Genomic DNA, 18,302 nt, shown 5'->3' on the forward strand with positions numbered 1-18,302 from the left:
AATCAAGCAATCCACACTCACTCTGCACCTTGGTAGCAGCCTCGTTTTGTGCCCTCCGAGGCACGTGCAGGCGCTTCTGCTATAATGCGATGCACATGTTCCTAAAGAACTCCACTTTCTATCATATGCCACAGAAGTAAATAACAGGATTTAAGGGGAAAATAGGGTTGCGGCAGACCCCCACGCAATTTTAAAATCTGAACACAAAAAACAAATACAGTCCTAATGAAAACAGCAGCCTGGGTAAATCTCCACTGACATTTGCACCCAGCAGCTAGGGGGTTCTCACTTTCTTCTTTAAAATGAGTGTTCTTAGGCCATTCGCTTCCAGTTGAGAGCCATGTCATCACATTTTAAAACCCGATTTAGGCTGTAGTCAAAACAAACAAATACATACATACATACATATATATATATATATATAGAGAGAGAGAGAGAGAGAGAGAGAGAGAGAGAGAGAGAGAGATGTCTTCACAGCTTCTTCAAGGGTCCTTTCCCATTTTCTGTCCTAACAGACTTTCAGGCAAATGTTTGATGGTTATATCAGTAAGAAATGGGTTTGGCCGCAAGTGACAGAAAATGAAAAGAGGAGTGTTTTTCTTTCATGGAAAGTCCAGGCAGTGGTCTGGGCAGGAGCAGCACTTTGAAGGGGAAGGGACCCAAGCTCCTTCCATCTCCTTGCTCTGTCCTGTGTGGCCTCAACCTTGTGGCCCAAGCTGGTGGCACCCGTATTCCAGGGAGCAGGATGGCAAAAGGAACAAAGAAGAGAGAAAGGTTCTTACAAGCCAGTACGCGACACCTTCACATACGTCGCTTTAGATAGAACTTGTCGTATGTCCCTGCCAACCGCAAGGGTGATGGGAAACCTAGTCTTTCCTTTGGGCAGCCTCAGGTCCTGCCCCAAATTCTATTACTAGAAGGACTGGGCAAATGGATTTGAGGATGGGTTGGGGGAGCCGCAGCAGTCTGTACAATAGAGGCCCACGACAAAACTTTAAAATTCCAGAACATTCCTAGGAGAGATGAGACCAAGAGTGACTTAAAGTCCTGGTATCATCTGGTCTCAGAATGATGCCGGAAACTCGGTATCTGTGGTAGTGCCAAATCTCGGAGAGTTTTGGATGAAGTGGAAAAGAATGGCTTTACTGCTTTGCCAGGCAAAGGGGGACACAGTGGGCTCGTGCCCCTCACAAACTATATGTCCCAACCCGGGAGGATTTGGTGAGGAGTTTTATAGCTATAGTTCAAGGATGGGGTTGCTGATAAGATTAGGGTGTGTGCAGAGCCTGTACTCCTTTAATCTGCTCTCAGGTAATCTGATGAGCTTCTGTGGTTCCTTTAATCTGGCCTCACGTGGTCTTCTTGAAAAGCTTCTCTGGAATGAAGAATGCTGACATCTTCCATTTGTTGGGGGTTTTAGTTCCATAAAGAGCTTAAAGATATTGTCATGTGCATCCCTGGAGGCAGAACCAGGACCTGCCCCAAGGCTGCACTATTGTTTCTTGGGTGTTCCTCCCTTGTCTCTGCATCCCCTCCCGGCCCTGATTGGCAACTGTTCAAATCTGCCCTTTGGAACTGAGGGACGGTCATGGAGGCTGGAGTCTGTTCCCTACAAAACAAGAAAGGGGGGGGACAGAAAGGCTTCCGTGCCCAAGAGCACCACAGGGTCCTGCTCGGTTTCAAGAACAGCCCAGGGATTTGCCGACCTGCTTTGTGATGCTAATTCAACAGCTTACATCCTGGTTAAATTTTCCTATACAAACTTTTTTTTTAATTCTGAAAAGCTTCATTTTCAGATAGACCATTTTTATTGTTTGTTTTATTTTAAAAGTGATACAAAAATCCTCTTAATTGCCCTTGGTGTCAGTCACCTAGTTTTGTCAGTTTTACAACCTAAATGTCTCTCAGATGCATTTGCTTCTCTAATCTCTGCCACCACGCAGGTCCAAGTCACTGGCATATTTCACTTGCTCTGCAGCAAAGAACACCTCCCTCTCCTCTTCCCCAAATCCACTGGTCTCTTGTCCCCTCATCAGTTCTCCTCTAGGCAGCCACAGTAAACTTTTCAAAACACAAATCTGGTCACCCTCCACCCTCTAAGGCCTTCTTTCTGCTCCTAGAACAAAAATGAAGCTCCTTCACATGGTCTATAGGTGCTAAATACAGTCTGGCCCTGCCTACCTCCCCAGCCTCCTTCTCCGTCCAGCCTTCCTTTCTGCTTTGTGCTCTTCAGCTACACTGATTGCAATTTCTCTTGTACCACAGGACCTTGGCACATACTATTCCCTATCTGGAAGGCTGTCTCCACCACCCCGTCCCCACCCCACCCCCCTTTGCTTAGGTAAGCTCTATTCATCCTTCCTTCCCATCTCAGCTCAAGCTCACTTTTTTTTTGTTTTGTTTTGTTTTTTTTGCGGTCCGCGGGCCTCTCACTGTTGTGGGCTCTCCCGTTGCGGAGCACAGGCTCCGGACGCGCAGGCTCAGCGGCCATGGCTCACGGTCCTAGCCGCTCCGCGGCATGTGGGATCTTCCCGGACCGGGGCACGAACCCGTGTCCCCTGCATCGGCAGGCGGACTCTCAACTACTGCGCCACCAGGGAAGCCCCAAGCTCACTTTTTTAGGAAAGCCTTCCCTGACCAGCCCCTCAACTCCCTTCTTTAGAGTTCTTTTGTAGTTATAAATTCATCAGTGTATTTATCTGACTGAATTCTGCTTTCTTAACTGGAGTCTAAGCTGCTTGAGGACAAGGCTTTTTTTTCTTTTTTGCACCCTGTTGTATCCCCCCTCTAGGACAGTAGTAGACTCAGTACATATAAATGTAAATATATGCTAGGATTGAAACCATTCCTAATCTCACATCCCAGAATAACCACTGTTTTCAGATTCTGATAAGTCTTCTAAAATCCTGTGCTAACATATTTACATTTTATGTTAATAATAACGTTTAATAGTAATAATATATGTTAATAATAATGATTTGGGAATTGAGATCTGGGACCCAAATCTTCACGTCAGAATCCTTGACAAGCAAGGATCTTAGCAAGCACTTTCCCCACTGTGACAGGTTAGGGTGGACCTAACACACAGCCCTCGAAGAAAGAGGAAAACTAGCTTTGAGTCCTTTTCTCCCTCAACGATAAAATCCTAATATAATTTCCCTGTAATGAATCAAACTGTATGGAAGATGGGAAAGAGAAAGTCAGGAACGCCCTGGCAGAACGCGGGTCTGGTCACTTTCCTTTGACTTTAAAAGTGATTCTTTGGCTCTCAACAGAGGTAGTTTCAAGCACAGGTCCGTTTCTTGGAAACATTAGTACGTGTTCCTGTGACACACCTTGGCCTGCTATGTGCAATTAACCAAAATATCCTTGGGTTAATCAGTGTTGTTTATTATTGTCATTTTAAACCCCAAGGCAAAAATAGGTTTCAACTGGCAGGTCCCCTTCCTAGTGCAGGCAGGACAGAGACAAGGGCAGGGTGGGGAGGGCGAGGGCCAGAGATGGGACACCCTGTTCCTCCCCGCCCCCGTTTTCAGCTCCCGCGGGTAAGAAGTAAACGTGGAAAGTTCACAAAACCAAAAAGACACTTGCAGTGGGCGAGCCCGGCCCACACACCTCAGGTCGGCCTGACGCTAGGGTCCTGCAAGACCCCAGCAGGGACAGTCCCTGCCTCGGACCAGTGGGCCACTCCCTATTCTGAGCCCCCAGATCCCTGGGCGCCCAAAGGACCCCCTTCCCCCAAGGGCCTAAAGGCGGCCTGAGACCCCGAGGCTGCTGTGCCCGGGTCCCGGGGCCTGGAAGGACCGGGCAGGGGACACAGAGGACTTGGGTGGGGACAGTCCCCGAGCTCTGGGCCCACTCCCGACCGTTCCCGGCCCTCCGGGGCCCCCAGGTGCCCTCCCTGGCCCCCAGGTGCCCTCCTTCGGTGTCTACTGGCCGCCGCGGGGCTCGAGGGTCCCGGGCTGAGGAGGCCGCGGGCAGGGTTGAGGGGAACCCGGGGCAGGGGCGAGGGGACAGCGCCCCACGGCCCAGCATCCCGGCGGCCTCCCCGCCGCGTTCTCTCCGCTCGCGCTGCGCTCCCGCCGCTGAGGCGTTGGTGACGCCGAGGCTGTACCTGTGCTGCCCCGGGGCCGCCGAGCCAGGTACTGCGGCTCCCCCCTCCCCTCCCCTCCCCCTCCCTCCCCTCCCCTCCCCCTCCCTCCCCTCCCCTCCCCCTCCCTCCCCTCCCCTCCCCCTCCCTCCCCTCCCCCGCCCCCTCCCTCCCCTCCCCCTCCCCCTCCCTCCCCTCCCCCTCCCCCTCCCCTCCGCGGGACAGGAGAGCCCCCTCCGGCCCAGGCCGGGCCACCGGCTCCTCCCACCACCTCCACTCCAGGTGGGAGGTCGAGGCCGGGGGAGGGGAGGTCTGCATCGGCCGACACCAGCCCCATCTCTCAGCTTTCAGCTCCCCAGGGAGCGAAGTGGAAGCTCTGGGCCTAGAAGTGGTTCTCTTGATTTCCTCTGGACCTGGCAATGACCCATGGTGGCAAACTTCTGACAGCTCTTTTTGCTTTCCCAACCTGTCCCCTTCCCTTCACCCCCCCCACCCCTCTCCCGCCCGCCGCCCCGCAACTAAAGTGCATTTTCTTTGGAGAATTTTTCAAAACTCTTTGAAATAATTGGGAACCTCTGGTCTTGCCAAACCTCAGTGGGAAATCATGGTATTAGGGCTGTGACCCAGGAGAAAAAGGACAGGAAATGAAGTTAGAGAAAGGAAACGGTCAGTCCCGCCCCCCACTGCTCCCAACACCTCCCTATCCCCCCAAACCACCCCCCCCACGTGAATGGGGAAGCAGGGACCAACACACACACACACACACACACACACACACACACACACACACACACACGCTGTCACCTTCCTCTCAGCCTCCCACACAGAGAAACCTGATGACAATTCCCGAGTTTGCCACTGATGCCAAGACCAGTGCCCGACACACAGTGGACCCCCAGTTAACTGTCATTTGAAGGTGAACAGGGGAAGATGTGACTACATTAACTGGATTTGCGCCACAGCAAATAAAACAGGGAACGTGTCCTGTAAAGATGAAAGCCCATCGGCTTTGCGAGCCTGCCCTGGATTTTGGCCACTTGACCTGGTGTGGTGGCCGCATGGCAGCCGCACACGTGCTGAGCACAGGGGGCCGACAGGGGCCTGGCCACGCATGGAGGACCCAGACGAGCAGCTGTGACTCACTTTCCCTGCCCTGCAGATAAAGGGATTTGAAATATTTACTGCTTTTGCAATAGTGATGATTACACGGAAAATCTCATCTCTAGGCGACTCTGAGTTCCTTAAAAAGGAAAATAAACTTTCTGAGAAAAGTGTTGCGTGGTAGTTTGGGCAAAAGCCGACTTCCTAGTGGAGAGATTTGGCTGCAGGCTTCCTGCCAGGGACCACTCCTGAGAAGCCTCTAAGGACCCCACCTCCTGCCCCCATGTTACCTGCTGTGTTGTAGGGTCACTGGAACCTGCTGCTTTCCATGTGTTTGTGACGGAAATAACCCTTCCAGTCACTCACCACGAGCCTGACTTTCGCAGTAAGGAAATACCGCAGACTGTCCCAATCGGGAAGGCACTGCGCCTGCAGTCCCTGGGGGGTGCCCACTTGCTGAGTTAGACCCCAGACATCTCCCTTAAAAGAAGAAGCGAAAACGAGACAAACCTCTGGGTTCCCGAAAGGGTTATTCTGCCTTAGCCCGCCTATAAAAATGCTATTGGCTGTTACCTGGCTTGGCCAAAGTACAGCCAGAATGTCTTCTCTCGCCATTCAGTGCATTTGTTATTTGGGCTGAAAGGAAATAAGCAGGACCCTGCGCTTCCAGAGCAAAGATGGAGCAAGAGGACGCAGTCAGGAGGGAAGGGGTAAGTTTGCTGTCCAGACAGCAAGCGGCAGCCCCACGGCAGGGCCTGTTCGGCGTTGCTGGGGATGCCCTTCGGAGCTCTGTGCACGGCGAGGACCACTGGGGCACCTGCCCCTCAGAGCTCACCCAGCAGCTGGACTTTCACAGGCACTAGAGAGAGGAGACATTTGGACATATTGAGATTTAGAGGTTCTTTGGGCTGGAACCGAAATGATGAGACTCAAAGGAAGAGTTTGTCACAACTTCCCTCACCGTAAGAACTTGAGGTGAAGGGCTTCGGAAACCAGCAACAAAATCCTTACAGTAGGGCCTGTGAGAGTTTTTTGATTTGTTTTGATTTTCGCTTCAGGGCATTTTCACTAACCTTTTCAGCAGGTGAAGAACTAAGCCAGTACGAAAAGAAGATAGAAAAGATGTTGCAGGATTTGAATTGAACTCAGATCTGTAGCAGAGTTTCCCTCCCTTTTAGATAATCAGAATCCTTTTTTTTTAGAGACGAAAGATTTTTCTGCACCTCTTCCCACCCACCCTTGCCCTCCATATAATTGCTGTTGTACTTTTAGAGTCTTTTTTTAAATAAATTTTTTAAATTTTTATTTATTTATTTTTTTGCTGCGTTGGGTCTTCGTTGCTGCGCATGGGCTTTCTCTAGTTGTGGCGAGCGGGGGCTACTCTTCGTTGCGATGCAGGGGCTTCTCATTGCGGTGGCTTCTCTTATTGCAGAGCACGGGCTCTAGGCGCGCGGGCTTCAGTAGTTGCAGCATGCAGGCTCAGTAGTTGTGGCACACGGGCTTAGTTGCTCCACGGCATGTGGGATCTTCCCGGACCAGGGCTCGAACCCGTGTCCCCTGCATTGGCAGGCGGATTCTTAACCACTGCGCCACCAGGGAAGTCCTAGAGTCTTTTGATTGAGGAAAATGCATAAGGACAGAAAGGTAACATAAATTTATTAACACTTTTAAGAAATTTGCATTTTATTCATCACAACAGCAACTGCTTATATTGATGGGGGAGGTACTTATTTGTGCAAATTATTATTTATTCAGTCGTGGACAGGAGAGCCTTGCCGTAGACAGGTTGGGTCCATGCTCTGTAGCTCACAGATTAAGGACAGGTCTGAGAGGTAGAAGTACCTGGGATCCATTCCTGCTCCATCCTATTCTAGCTGTGGGAACTTGGGCAAGTTATTTAACTGCTCTGTGCCTTGGTTTTCTCACCTATAAAATGGGAATAATAACCATACCACCTCAGAGGGATGCTAGAACAAGTAAATGAGATCATGGGTGTAAATTACCTGGCACAGAGTGGATCCCCCATAAGTGTTATTATTTTGTGACCATCCTTTAGAGCAGAGCACTACTGACTTTGGGGGCCGGATAGTTCTTGGCCATGGGGGGCCGGCCTGGGTGTTGTAGAATGTTGAGAAGCATCCCTGGTGTCTACTCACTAGATGCCAGTAGCACGCTCGCCCACGAGATTGCCTGCTTTAGAGATTACTGCATCACTCCACAGGGATTGTCTTGTGGACTTCATGACAACAAGAACATGTTAGGTCAAATGTTATCGCCTCTACGTTATAGAAAACGAGCTGTGAGGTAATAAGAACTCAGGGATTTGGGGGTCAGGGGGGCCCTGGTCTGGTCTGTGCCGTCTCTTCAAAAGAAGTGCACCGCCCAGCTGTGCCCCCAGGTGGGGCTGCAAAAGAACAGAAACACCCTGCGTGGTGGTCCCTGAAAACGCACGATACATTTTGAAAGGAGATGATTCAACGGTCACGTGCAAAAGATATGGGCTGATCACAGCCACCTGCTCCTGCAGTCCCCCAAGGAAGGGGGCCTCCTCCAGGGATCCATCCAGGGGGATGCAGGCTGCCCCTTCCCAGGTGCCTGAGGGCAGACCTGGCCCTTTGGGTGAATATACGCCGGGTGTCCCAGGAGACGTCAAAACAGAACTATTCCAGTGGTGACTGTAAAAGAACCTTCAAACCACAAAGTAAAGCCAAGGAGGGATTTAGGAGCTGAGTGGAAGCGGGGCGGCAGCTCAGGCCACAGAGGCTGGGCTGCCCAGGGGCCGCGCAGGGCTGGTGGGGAGGGCCTGGCTGGCTGTCCCCTGGTGGCTGTGTGACCACGGCCTCACTGGACTTTGGGTTCCTCATATGTAAAGAGAAAAGACATGAATCTGGTGGGCATCAAGGACTTTCCGCCGGGAAAAAGGACTCTTGGCCTGAAAGAAACAAATAAGATGATTAGAAAAACATGCCAAAATGCTTTGGAAAGTGAAAACAGAATTTTTCGTGGAGTGTCTCCACCACCAACTAGTTGAGTGTCGTTGAGCTACTAACTTCCCGTCTGGGTCCTCACTGTTAATAATTAATATTGATAGCAAACCGTGATATAGTGTGTAATGCTTGGAGTGTGTACCACCACGAGCCAGCTGCAGGCCTGTTTCACATATATGAACTCACTTATTCCCCATATCAGTCCTGTGAGGAAGGCAGTATCATTGTCCCCATTGTACAGATGAAGGAGCCAAGACACAGAGAGGTTTAGTAGCTGGCCCTAGGCCACACAGCCAGCAGCAGGAGAGGCAGGATGCAACCCCTTGCTCTTGGGCTGCAGTGGCCACGCTGTAAACCCCCCGCAGCGACAACACCTGGCCCCTCCAGCTCTAAAATGTTATGACGTTTGTCTCTCCTCTCTCCCCTCGTCACTCGGACCTCAAGGAATGTTTGTGAAACTTTGGGTTCATTCCATAGTGTGATAGAGTGACTTACAGTGTTAATAATTCATAGGGACTCACTTTTCCAGGCATATTTGCATTCTGACTGGAGACGCCTGACAAAGAAAAGTCTGAGACTGAGAGTGTCTCTCTGGTGGTAGAGAGAGAAACTGGAGACAAATTCCTAAGAGAGAAATGGTTTGGGTGGGGCCTTCTTCCCAGAGAGCTTGAATCACACCCTGTCAGAAGGCTAGCCCTGAAGGTGGCTGCTTCACTGAAGTCTCAGAATGTTCTCAGCATTTTGAAAAACAGGAAGCCAGTTTACCTTGGGCATGAGGGATTTGGTTCCTAGTTTTTCTCAAAAGCACAGTTCATAGTCCCGGCTTCCCTTGGCCTCTGAGGAGGGTCCCCTCTCATGTCTTGAGGCCACTGAGCCATTTGTCATTTTCAATAAGATGGTCGGAGACCTGGACATCCTCCCTCATGCCCTAATCCTGCCCAGTACCAAATTCTTTTTTTTCCCCTCTTGGAAAGGAAAGAAAAGGAAAAGAGGAGAAAGAAAAAGAAAGCTTAAGCCCTGAATTTCTCTTACATGCCTTTTTTATATAGTAACTTTATTGAGACTATAACTCCCAGACCATACAATTCACCCCTTTAAAGTATATAATTCAATATCTATTCACAGAGTTGTGTATCCATCACCACAATCAATTTTAGAACATTTTCGTCACCCCTAAAAGAAACCCCCTACCCACTGGCAGTCACTCCGCATTTCCCCGCATCGCCTCCTCTTCTCCCCCAGCCCTGGGCAATCGCTGATTTATCTCTGTCTCTGTGGATCTGCCTATTGGGAACATTTCACATCGATGGAACCAGGTGGTCTTCTGTGACTGGCTTCTTTCACGTAGCTTGTGTTCAAGGTTCATCCACTTGGTAGCGAGTATCAGTGCTTCATTCCTTTTCATGGCCAAATAATATTCCATTGCATGAATAGCCCACATTCTGCTTATCAGTTCATCAGCTCATAGACATTTGGGTTGTTTCCGCTTTTTGGTTATGATGAAAATGCTGCCATGAACATTTGTGATCAAGTTTGCATGAATATGTGTTTTCATTCTCTTGGGTATATACCTAGGAGCGGAATTGCTGGGTCATATGTTTACGCTGTGTTTAACTTTTTGAGGAACTGCCGGCCTCTTTTCCGAAGTGGCTGCACCATTCTACAATCCCATAAGCAATGTGAGAGGGTCCCAATTTTCTCAACATCCTCCTAAACACATTTACCTGTCTTGTTGGTTTTGACCATCCTAATGAGTGAGAAGTGGTATCACGTTGTGGTTTTGATTTCCATTTTTCTCAAGGGGTACCGAATCCCTTGATTTTACTTCCTAAATAGTCCTCAAAGCTGGTACCTCTTGCTCCCCTGCCTCAGCCACTACCCTACCCGGGCCCCCATCCTCTCTCAGTCACTTTCCTGACTCCCCTCTTTAACCACTTCTGTGGATTTTCTTCATAAAACTTACTCCAGTTCTAGTTTCATTATTAAATTATTAGGAAGTTTTAAAAACATGTCTGTCTTTCCCATTGGACCACAGTCTTCTTGAGGGCAGCTGTTTTGCTCACTGGACTACAGCATGGTACACAGATCATAGACAGCTGTCAATAAATATGCAATGCAACGTTTATTGCACCGTCCATGAAAAAAATTAATCAACGGTCAATCTAAGAAAGAAAGGAAATTTTTATTCGACCCAACTTGAGGATTATAACCTGGCAGCCAGTCTTTCAGAAAGCCCTGAGGGGGCTTCCCTGGTGGCGCAGTGGTTGAGAGTCCGCCTGCTGATGCAGGGGATGCGGGTTCGTGCCCCGGTCTGGGAAGATCCCACATGCCGCGGAGCGGCTGGGCTCGTGAGCCATGGCTGCTGAGCCTGAGCGTCTGGAGCCTGTGCTCCGCAACGGGAGAGGCCACAACAGTGAGAGGCCCGCGTACCGCAAAAAAAAAAAAAAAAAAAAAGAAAGCTCTTAGGACTGTTCTTCCTGTTAGAAGTCAGAGCACAGTTATATAATTTTTGAGACAAAGTGTTATACATCAAAGTAACATATGACAGTTTACATAGTCTAACAAGGTGAGTAGTGAGTTATTGTGGCCCCTTGGATTGGGGCCACAATATTGGATTGGGAAAGGAATGTTATCTCCTAAGGATTTAGCTTGCTGGTACCAGGAGGGTATTGTTTGTTGTTGTTCTTTTCTTTTTTTGTGTGAGCAGGCATTCCTGTGTCTTCTAAGGGGATCTAGTTAATGTGTAATGCATACGCTTAATGCACACTAAAGGGGAGGGGATAGTAGCTCAAATGGCAGAGAAAATTTTATGCTAAATTTTTCTTTTCCTGCCTTAAAAATAATTTTGTTTCATAAGAATGAAGGCATTTGGACCAGCAAGGTCGGTAAGAACTTGAGAACTTACCCAGAATGTCTTTGCTATTTCCACAAAGGGTGAGCCCTGATTCCTACGGGTTCTTAGAATGTGCCTATGGCTTGAATTCAAGGAGGAAGCCAAGGAATAGAAGTTGAATTATGTGCTCTAGGCTTAGAGACTACAGCGTGAGGTCTCTGATAATTTTTGCTAGAATCCCATAAAAGCAGTCAGAGAGCTGGCTATCCACGTACCTGGCAGGATCGCCCCAGTCTGGGGCATGAGGCCTGGGACACCAGCCAGCTCCCCCACTGAGCTTTGCTAAGGACTTCAAACCTTAGGACCCATCAAAGCAGAATGTTGGAGTTGCACCTGCAGTATGAATGAAGCCTGGTGCATTTATAGTTTATCATTTACTGGGAAGGGAATTAGAAGAGGAGAAATTTTAATCAACTTTTTTTTTCCTTCCTCACCTCCTTCCCTCCCCTCCTTCCTTCCTCCCTTCCACCAAATCAAGCAATAGGACAGCTATAGGGCAGGGATCTTTGTTTTCTTCTCCACTATATCCCTAGTAGCTAGAACCATGGCTGGCTCACAGTGGGTGCTCAATGTGTGAATGAATGAATACCTAGAGCACTTCAGGAGGTGAAGTGTAACATGGTTGGCCCTATGCTACCTCCTGGGTGGGGTTTTGGGGGTGGGGTGGGTATGCCTACTTGTGTACCCCCTGCCTTTAGAAAACATGGTGTAGCAACAGCCCTGGAACCCACCTCCCCTCCTGGGCACCATCCCCTGCTCCCCCCACTTCTGTCACCTGCTGCCCCCTGGCCCGAGGGGGTGGTGGGGCCTGAGGAGAGACTGGAAACCAGAGCCCGCTGCTCCTTGATAGGCTGCCTTGTCTGTGGCTCTTATCATCTTTACCAGAAACTTCCTGTGAATTAAGCATTTGTTAATTATTTGGTGGAAGAGGTGAGACGGGCAAAGTTTCACTTGCGGTTCTGCTCTTGACCAGGACTCCTGCGGGTCCTGCACCTGCTCTGCGGGGTCGGGGAGGGGGTCACTAGCTCAGCAGTCCCCGCCGGGCATGAGGCGAGGCCCAGGTGCCCACTGTTTCTCTGCCTGTCCTGCTCCTACTTGCCTCTCTCAAGAGGTTCCCCCTTAGATTCGGGGGGATGCTGCCCAGGGGAGACATGAGGACCTCAGCTCGCCACCAGAGGGGCTGAGCCTCATGTGATGGGGACCTCGGTTGTAGTACAGGACGAAGGGCGTCAGTGGTGGGTTCAGAGAGCCCAGGCCCACCCCAGTCAGTGGATTCACCTCCACAGCTAGACGCTTCCATAATGAATCCTTGCAATAACTCCGAGAGGTGTTACTATCCTAACGCTAAAGATAAGGAAACTGAGGATCACAGAAATTAAGCCAGAAAGTGGCAGTGAGCAAATTCAAACTGAGATCCATAGATTCTAAGAGCAAAGCTCTTTCCACTTTTATTTTTCTCCCAATTTTCATTCTTTTACTAATGAATTCCCACGTGTCATTAAAGATTGTCTTAAATGAGTGTTCAGTTACCCAGGTGTCAAAGGGGATATCGTCACAGGATGTGTGTGTTTTAAGAGTCCCCAGAAGTCTATATTTAAATATTTCTTTCACCATGCCTTCTGCCTCTTAGAGCAACAGTCCAGAGGCTAAAGGAAGTTAATCAGTGGCCCTAAAAAATTTAAAATTTTCACATTTTCTCTCTGACTTTTTGGGGGGTTTGTGTTTGCAGCAGTGCCTGAGTGCATTTGCTGCAATCAGCAGAGGCAGTCCCGCGCAGGAATGTCGCAGGAGCAGCTCAGACATTAGATGGTGTGTTGAGGGGGTGACCCTTCGGTTTTGTTGAGACCCAGTGATTCTCAACCAGGGGCGATTCCCCACCTGCCCCCAGGGACATTTAGCCATGTCTGGAGACATTTAGGTTGTCCCAGATGGGGTGAGGTGTGTCTCTACAGTGCACACAGGACAGCCTCCCACAACAAAGGATTATCCAGGCTTAAGTGCTACGGTCAAAGAAACCTGCTCCACCCAAGGTGCGTGGAGGGTAGGTTTCCAGACACGGAGTGGTTGAAAGACCACGGGTCTTCAGATCCCATTACATCCATCTTTCTGCAAGACTCTGAGTAAATCAGGAGCTCCCTGGAAGCCCGGGTTGCTTCCTTACCTAAAGCCGTGATCTCTCCTGCAGAGGCTGACACCAGTGCTTGCCCTGGCGACGCTGATAGCTGCCTTTGGGTCATCCTTCCAGTATGGGTACAACGTGGCCGCTATTAACTCCCCTGCCGAGGTAGGTCGCTACGGTGGGCGAGACGCAGCCCCCCGGGAACAGGGAGGTGCGTTTGGAGCAGCCGGTTCCCCGGGTGGCCACTAGGGTGGGACTGTACAGACACTGAGGGCACACAGTGGGACCTCAAGTGAAGGGTGGGGGAAACCCATGAAATAAACAGCGCAAGCCCAAGGGACTTGCACAGGCACAGGGTCATGGGGACACACCAGGTTCTCGTGGAGAGCCAGGCCTGGCTGGACACATGGTGGGCTGGCCTCCAGGGGTGGGGGGTAGGTTTGGGGGCACTCTGATCTTCCGCAGCCTCGTAATCCACAGCAGAGTCTGGAGGGGCCAGGCTCATCCAGCATTGATTCCGTGATTGGAAGCCTGGAGTCATTCCTTTCTGGGGTTAGAAACATCCTGGGCAGGGACTTCCCTGGCGGTCCAGTGGTTAAGACTCCAAGCGTCCATTGCAGGGGGCACGGGTTGGATCCCTTGTCAGGAAACTAAGATCCCACATGCTGCGGGGCGTGGCCAAATCAATAAATAAATAATAAAGAGAACCAACCAAATTCTTTAAAGAAAAAAAAAAAACATCCCCGGCAGCTTGCCCATCAGAGGCCTCCCAGCCGCCCACCCCGGCATGGGTGCCCCCTGCTAATTGCTGTTAATCTTCATTCCTCTCCTCCACTTAATCGTGTTGATGTTCCAACATGCCCAGCTCATCCCATCGGGTGGCCCAACAACTTACACTGTTCTTTCTGCAAAACCAGCTCAAATTATTTTGGTGTTCTGTTTTGCTTTGCCCTCCAGCTCATGAAAGCATTTTATAACGAGACCTACTATGACAGAATCGGTGAATACATAAACGAATTCTCCTTGACCTTGCTGTGGTCGATTTCTGTGTCCATGTTTCCCTTTGGAGGCTTCCTCGGCTCCCTCATGGTCGGCCCCTTGGTGAATACATTAGGCAGGTAAGGCAAGGTGAATGTTCAACTCCCTGAAACTCATAGACCGCATCAGAGTTTAAAACCTGGGCCTAAAGCAGAAATCATTATCATAAAACCAGGTAATGATTGCTGCGATGATTTCTGTTTCCTGGGCTTCCCTGCTGGTTGTTTCCTAATGTGGTTAAGAAGACCAGCCATTGACCAAGTGTTTGGGGACTTAGGCAATGAAGGTCTCAGGGCTGGAGCTGGGTGGGGGTGATGGGTCTCAGGGTCTGGGGTGGGCATGGAAAGAGCAGAGAGTGCTTCAGAGATCAGGACTCACTCCCGCTCTTACCCTCTCTTGCCTTGAAATCGTCCTTTCCAAAACTTCCTTCTGGCCTTTAGAAGAGTCAAATGCCAGATGGCATGGCCAAGACATCAGGCCCAGTTCAGACCATAGACTGGTGCTCCTGAGCTCTGCTTCTTAAATGAACACAAGCTAACTGCTCTGTTCTTTCACCTTGGAATCCAGTTACAGGCAAAATGCAGCCCAAATTAAATTCCTGTGAAACTCTGAAATGGCTGAGATTAATGTCAAGCCCTTCAGTGTGAGACCGTGTGGTCCCAGGGCGACCCTCACTGTGAGTGTCATCAGTGGCAAGAGCAGAGCTTAAATCTTTGCCCCTAATTCTAGAAGCATCAGAGATTCTGTATTTGATTCCAAGAAAGGTCCTTAAGCCCTCCCACCCCCCTGGTAAATTCCATGGGCGTGAGAGAGCAAGCAGCCTTGTTATGAACAGTATTTAAGAGTTCTTCCCCTCCAGGCCCCTCCCTTCGAGGATGGGCACGCGGAGGCGGGTTGAGGTAAAGTGCCCGTTCTCAGCCCCAGATCTAGTGAGCTCAAGGCCAGACCCCAGACCTTGGTGCCTTCTCCGGTCTTTTTCAAAAAGAATCTGAGAATAGAAACATACAAGCTGTGGTTCAGGATCTAAGGTCCTGAAGTCTTGCTGGGAGGTTGGTGTTGAACGCACAGTTCTCCTTGTGGACCACCGGTGGGCAGAGCGTCAGTCAAGTCACAGATCTGCAGGATGCTTCTCCTGAGTGAAGGACTAGCCGTCTGGTCTGAAGATGGAGCTGACAGTTGCTAGTCCAATTGAAAATGTGATAAATGCTATTCAGTTGTTTGTGGTTTTCTTAAAGATTTATCAGTGTTATTTAAATATCAGTAGCAGCTAACAATTAATTGATGGGTTCCTACTTGCCAGCCTCTATCCTAAGTGCTTTTAGGGGATACTAATTGCACTAATCCTTACAAAAGCCCCATCCCCTCGTCACACATGGGAAAAGGAGGCACAGAGGGTGCTGGGAGGAAATTTCACTTCTGAGCACATTGTGCAAGTAACGTCCACACTGTACTCTTGTATCCGGCACATGCCTTCTCAATCCGTTGCCTTATTTATTTATTATTATTTAATTTATTTATTTCCTTGGCTTTTTGGGTCTTCATTGCTGCACGCGGGCTTTCTCTAGTTGCGGCGAGTGGGGGCTACTCTTGTTGTGGTGCGCGGGCTTCTCACTGCTGTCACTTCTCTTGTTGTGGAGCATGGGCTCTAGGCACACGAGCTCAGTAGTTGTGGCACGCGGGCTCGGTAGTTGTGGCCTGCAGGCTCTAGAGCGCAGGCTCAGTAGTTGTGGCGCATGGGCTTAGTTGCTCCGCGGCATGTGGGATCTTCCCGGACCAGGGCTCGAACCTGTGTCCCCTGCATTGGCAGGTGGCTTCTTAACCACTGCGCCACCAGGGAAGTCCAGTGTACAGGTTTTTGGCATTAAATACATTCACACTGTTCTGCACCCATCACCACCACCCATCTCTATAATTTTCATCTTACAAAAATGGACACCATGTACCCATTAAACAATAACTCCCCTTTCTTATCTTCCCATAAGTCACCAATCAACTTTCTGTCTCTGTGCATTTGACTACTCTAAGGACCTTATATGAATGAATCCTACGAGATTTGTCCTTTTGTGACTGGGTTATCTCACTTAGCCTAATGCCCTCAAGGTGCATTCAGAATCTCTTTCCTTTTTAAGGCTGAATAATACTGTTGTATGAATATACTACATTTAGTTTATCCATTCATCTGTCGATGGACATCTGGGTTGCTTCCACCTTCTGGCTACTGTGACTAGTGATATTATAATCCTCCCTATCTTAATAGGTCATACTTCCCATCTTCTCTCTCTCTCTCTCTGTTGCTTTCTATGTAACTTCCTCAGGTCTGCCTTCCTATTCATTAATTCTTTCCTCAGCTGCAATTCACCTAGTACGTTTTTATTTCAATGACTATATTTTTCATTTCTAAGTTTTATTCATTTGCTTTTAAAATCTATCTTTTTTGCTATTGTTTTGGGTAGTTCTGCTTTATGCATGTTCTTGTTCTTTCTATAGTACGCTTTTGATTCCTTATTTTATGACACCACTCATTTAAAACATATTTGATGGCTTCTATCTAATCCTGTTGTCTGAAGCTGTGCTGTTTGTATGTGCGGCCTCTTGCAGGTGTTGGATTGTCTTGTGTGTCCTGTAATGGTGACGCTTCATCTCAGGGGGTGGGGGTCCCTGGCTGGGGGACTCCTGGGGAGCCCAATGGGAGGGGCTTCTCCAGAGAAGCTTTCCCTTTGCCTTTGTCTGGCTCTCCAGGGCCCAAGTCCTACTCCAGTCTTGACTTAAATTGGACTGTTTTGTAAGTTTTATTAAGTTTGATTTTTTTATAGGTTTTCAGGAGATACCCTTTATCAGCTTACATAAGTTCCCTCATTTTTATAGTTTGTTAAGGTTTTCTTTTAAATCATGATAGATATCAAATTTTATTGACTTGTTTTGCTACTTCAATTGATAATCCTATATTTTTCCCCAGTACAATCTTTAATATGGTGTTTTTAACCTTGAAAGAGTCCTATATATGCTGTTGAATTCAATTGGCTAATATTTCATTTAGGATTTTCACATCTATGTTGATAGGTGAGATTGGCCTAAACCTTTCCTTTAATGTCCTCATCCAGTCTGGGTTTCAAGATTACACTAAAATCATGTTAGTTTATGGTTGCAGAACCCTTTACTGTATTGTAATATGGGAGCCTTTCCCTCTGCTCCTCACTACTGATGCCCTCTGCATTGGGTCATTTACATCTGCTCCCACAGAGAATATTCCCACACCAGGCCATGCACTGGACCTGTATCCATCTTAGGTCAACAGCAAATCGAACAACACAACAGCAACTGCTGCAACTGAGTAGGTGCTCGGCAAACATTTGTTAAAGGAGTGGCAGATCCTTAAACCAAACCGACTGGTATTTTGTCCTCTGCAGAAAAGGAACCTTGCTGTTCAACAACATCTTTTCCATCGTGCCTGCGATCTTAATGGGATGCAGTGAAGTTGCCAAGTCATTTGAGATGATAATTGTGGCCAGACTTTTGGTGGGAATATGTGCAGGTAAACCATTCTGTGATTCGGGATGGTCAGAGGGAGGGAGAACAGGCACCTGGTGTCTGAACCAGTCTGGGATCTCTGAAGCATATAGGGTCACGCTGTTCCTACACCTCTGCTGTGGGTAGACGCTTAAGCCCCTGCGTGATAGGGATGTGTGTGGACCGCGGGCAGATCTTCACTGTGGAGTTTCCTGTGAAGAAAGCTGTTCTTTGAAAGACTGAGATACAGAATCTTAGGACAGGACTGGTCCTTCCAACCAGTCCTTTATCTCAATGTTTTCTAAACTGCAGGCTGGGACTGATACTGACCAGGGTTCTTGGCCTTCCCCAATCAACAGAAATTGGCTAGAGGCCAGACAAGAAATACAGGCAAGGCTTTGTTGTGGTCCCTGCAGCCGCAGGAGGGAGCAAAAACAAGTAACAGGTTCCCTTGCTCACTCCCCGAGGTGGGGGGCGAGCTCGTTCCTTATATGGGGTGAGGGAAGAGGTGTGTCCAGGCATCAGGCCAGAGGGGTGGCTTGGGTGTTTTGCCCACCCCTTTGTGCT

At 49.1% G+C, this 18,302-nt stretch overlaps 1 protein-coding gene across 3 annotated transcripts in view; it reads left to right on the plus strand.

The window, feature by feature from the left end:
* SLC2A5 (solute carrier family 2 member 5) overlaps positions 1-18,302 on the plus strand; it is a 59,878-nt gene that overhangs the window by 31,392 nt on the left and 10,184 nt on the right. For all 3 annotated transcript variants that reach the window (XM_073796561.1, XM_033843729.2, XM_073796564.1), the window contains 3 exons: positions 13,257-13,355; positions 14,148-14,308; positions 17,636-17,760. In XM_073796561.1, the coding sequence (XP_073652662.1) occupies positions 13,257-13,355; positions 14,148-14,308; positions 17,636-17,760 (385 nt within the window). The remainder of the gene's footprint in view (positions 1-13,256; positions 13,356-14,147; positions 14,309-17,635; positions 17,761-18,302) is intronic.

The sequence above is a fragment of the Tursiops truncatus genome, chromosome 1 (assembly GCF_011762595.2).
Source record: "Tursiops truncatus isolate mTurTru1 chromosome 1, mTurTru1.mat.Y, whole genome shotgun sequence".
In the NCBI taxonomy this organism is placed as follows: domain Eukaryota; kingdom Metazoa; phylum Chordata; class Mammalia; order Artiodactyla; family Delphinidae; genus Tursiops; species Tursiops truncatus.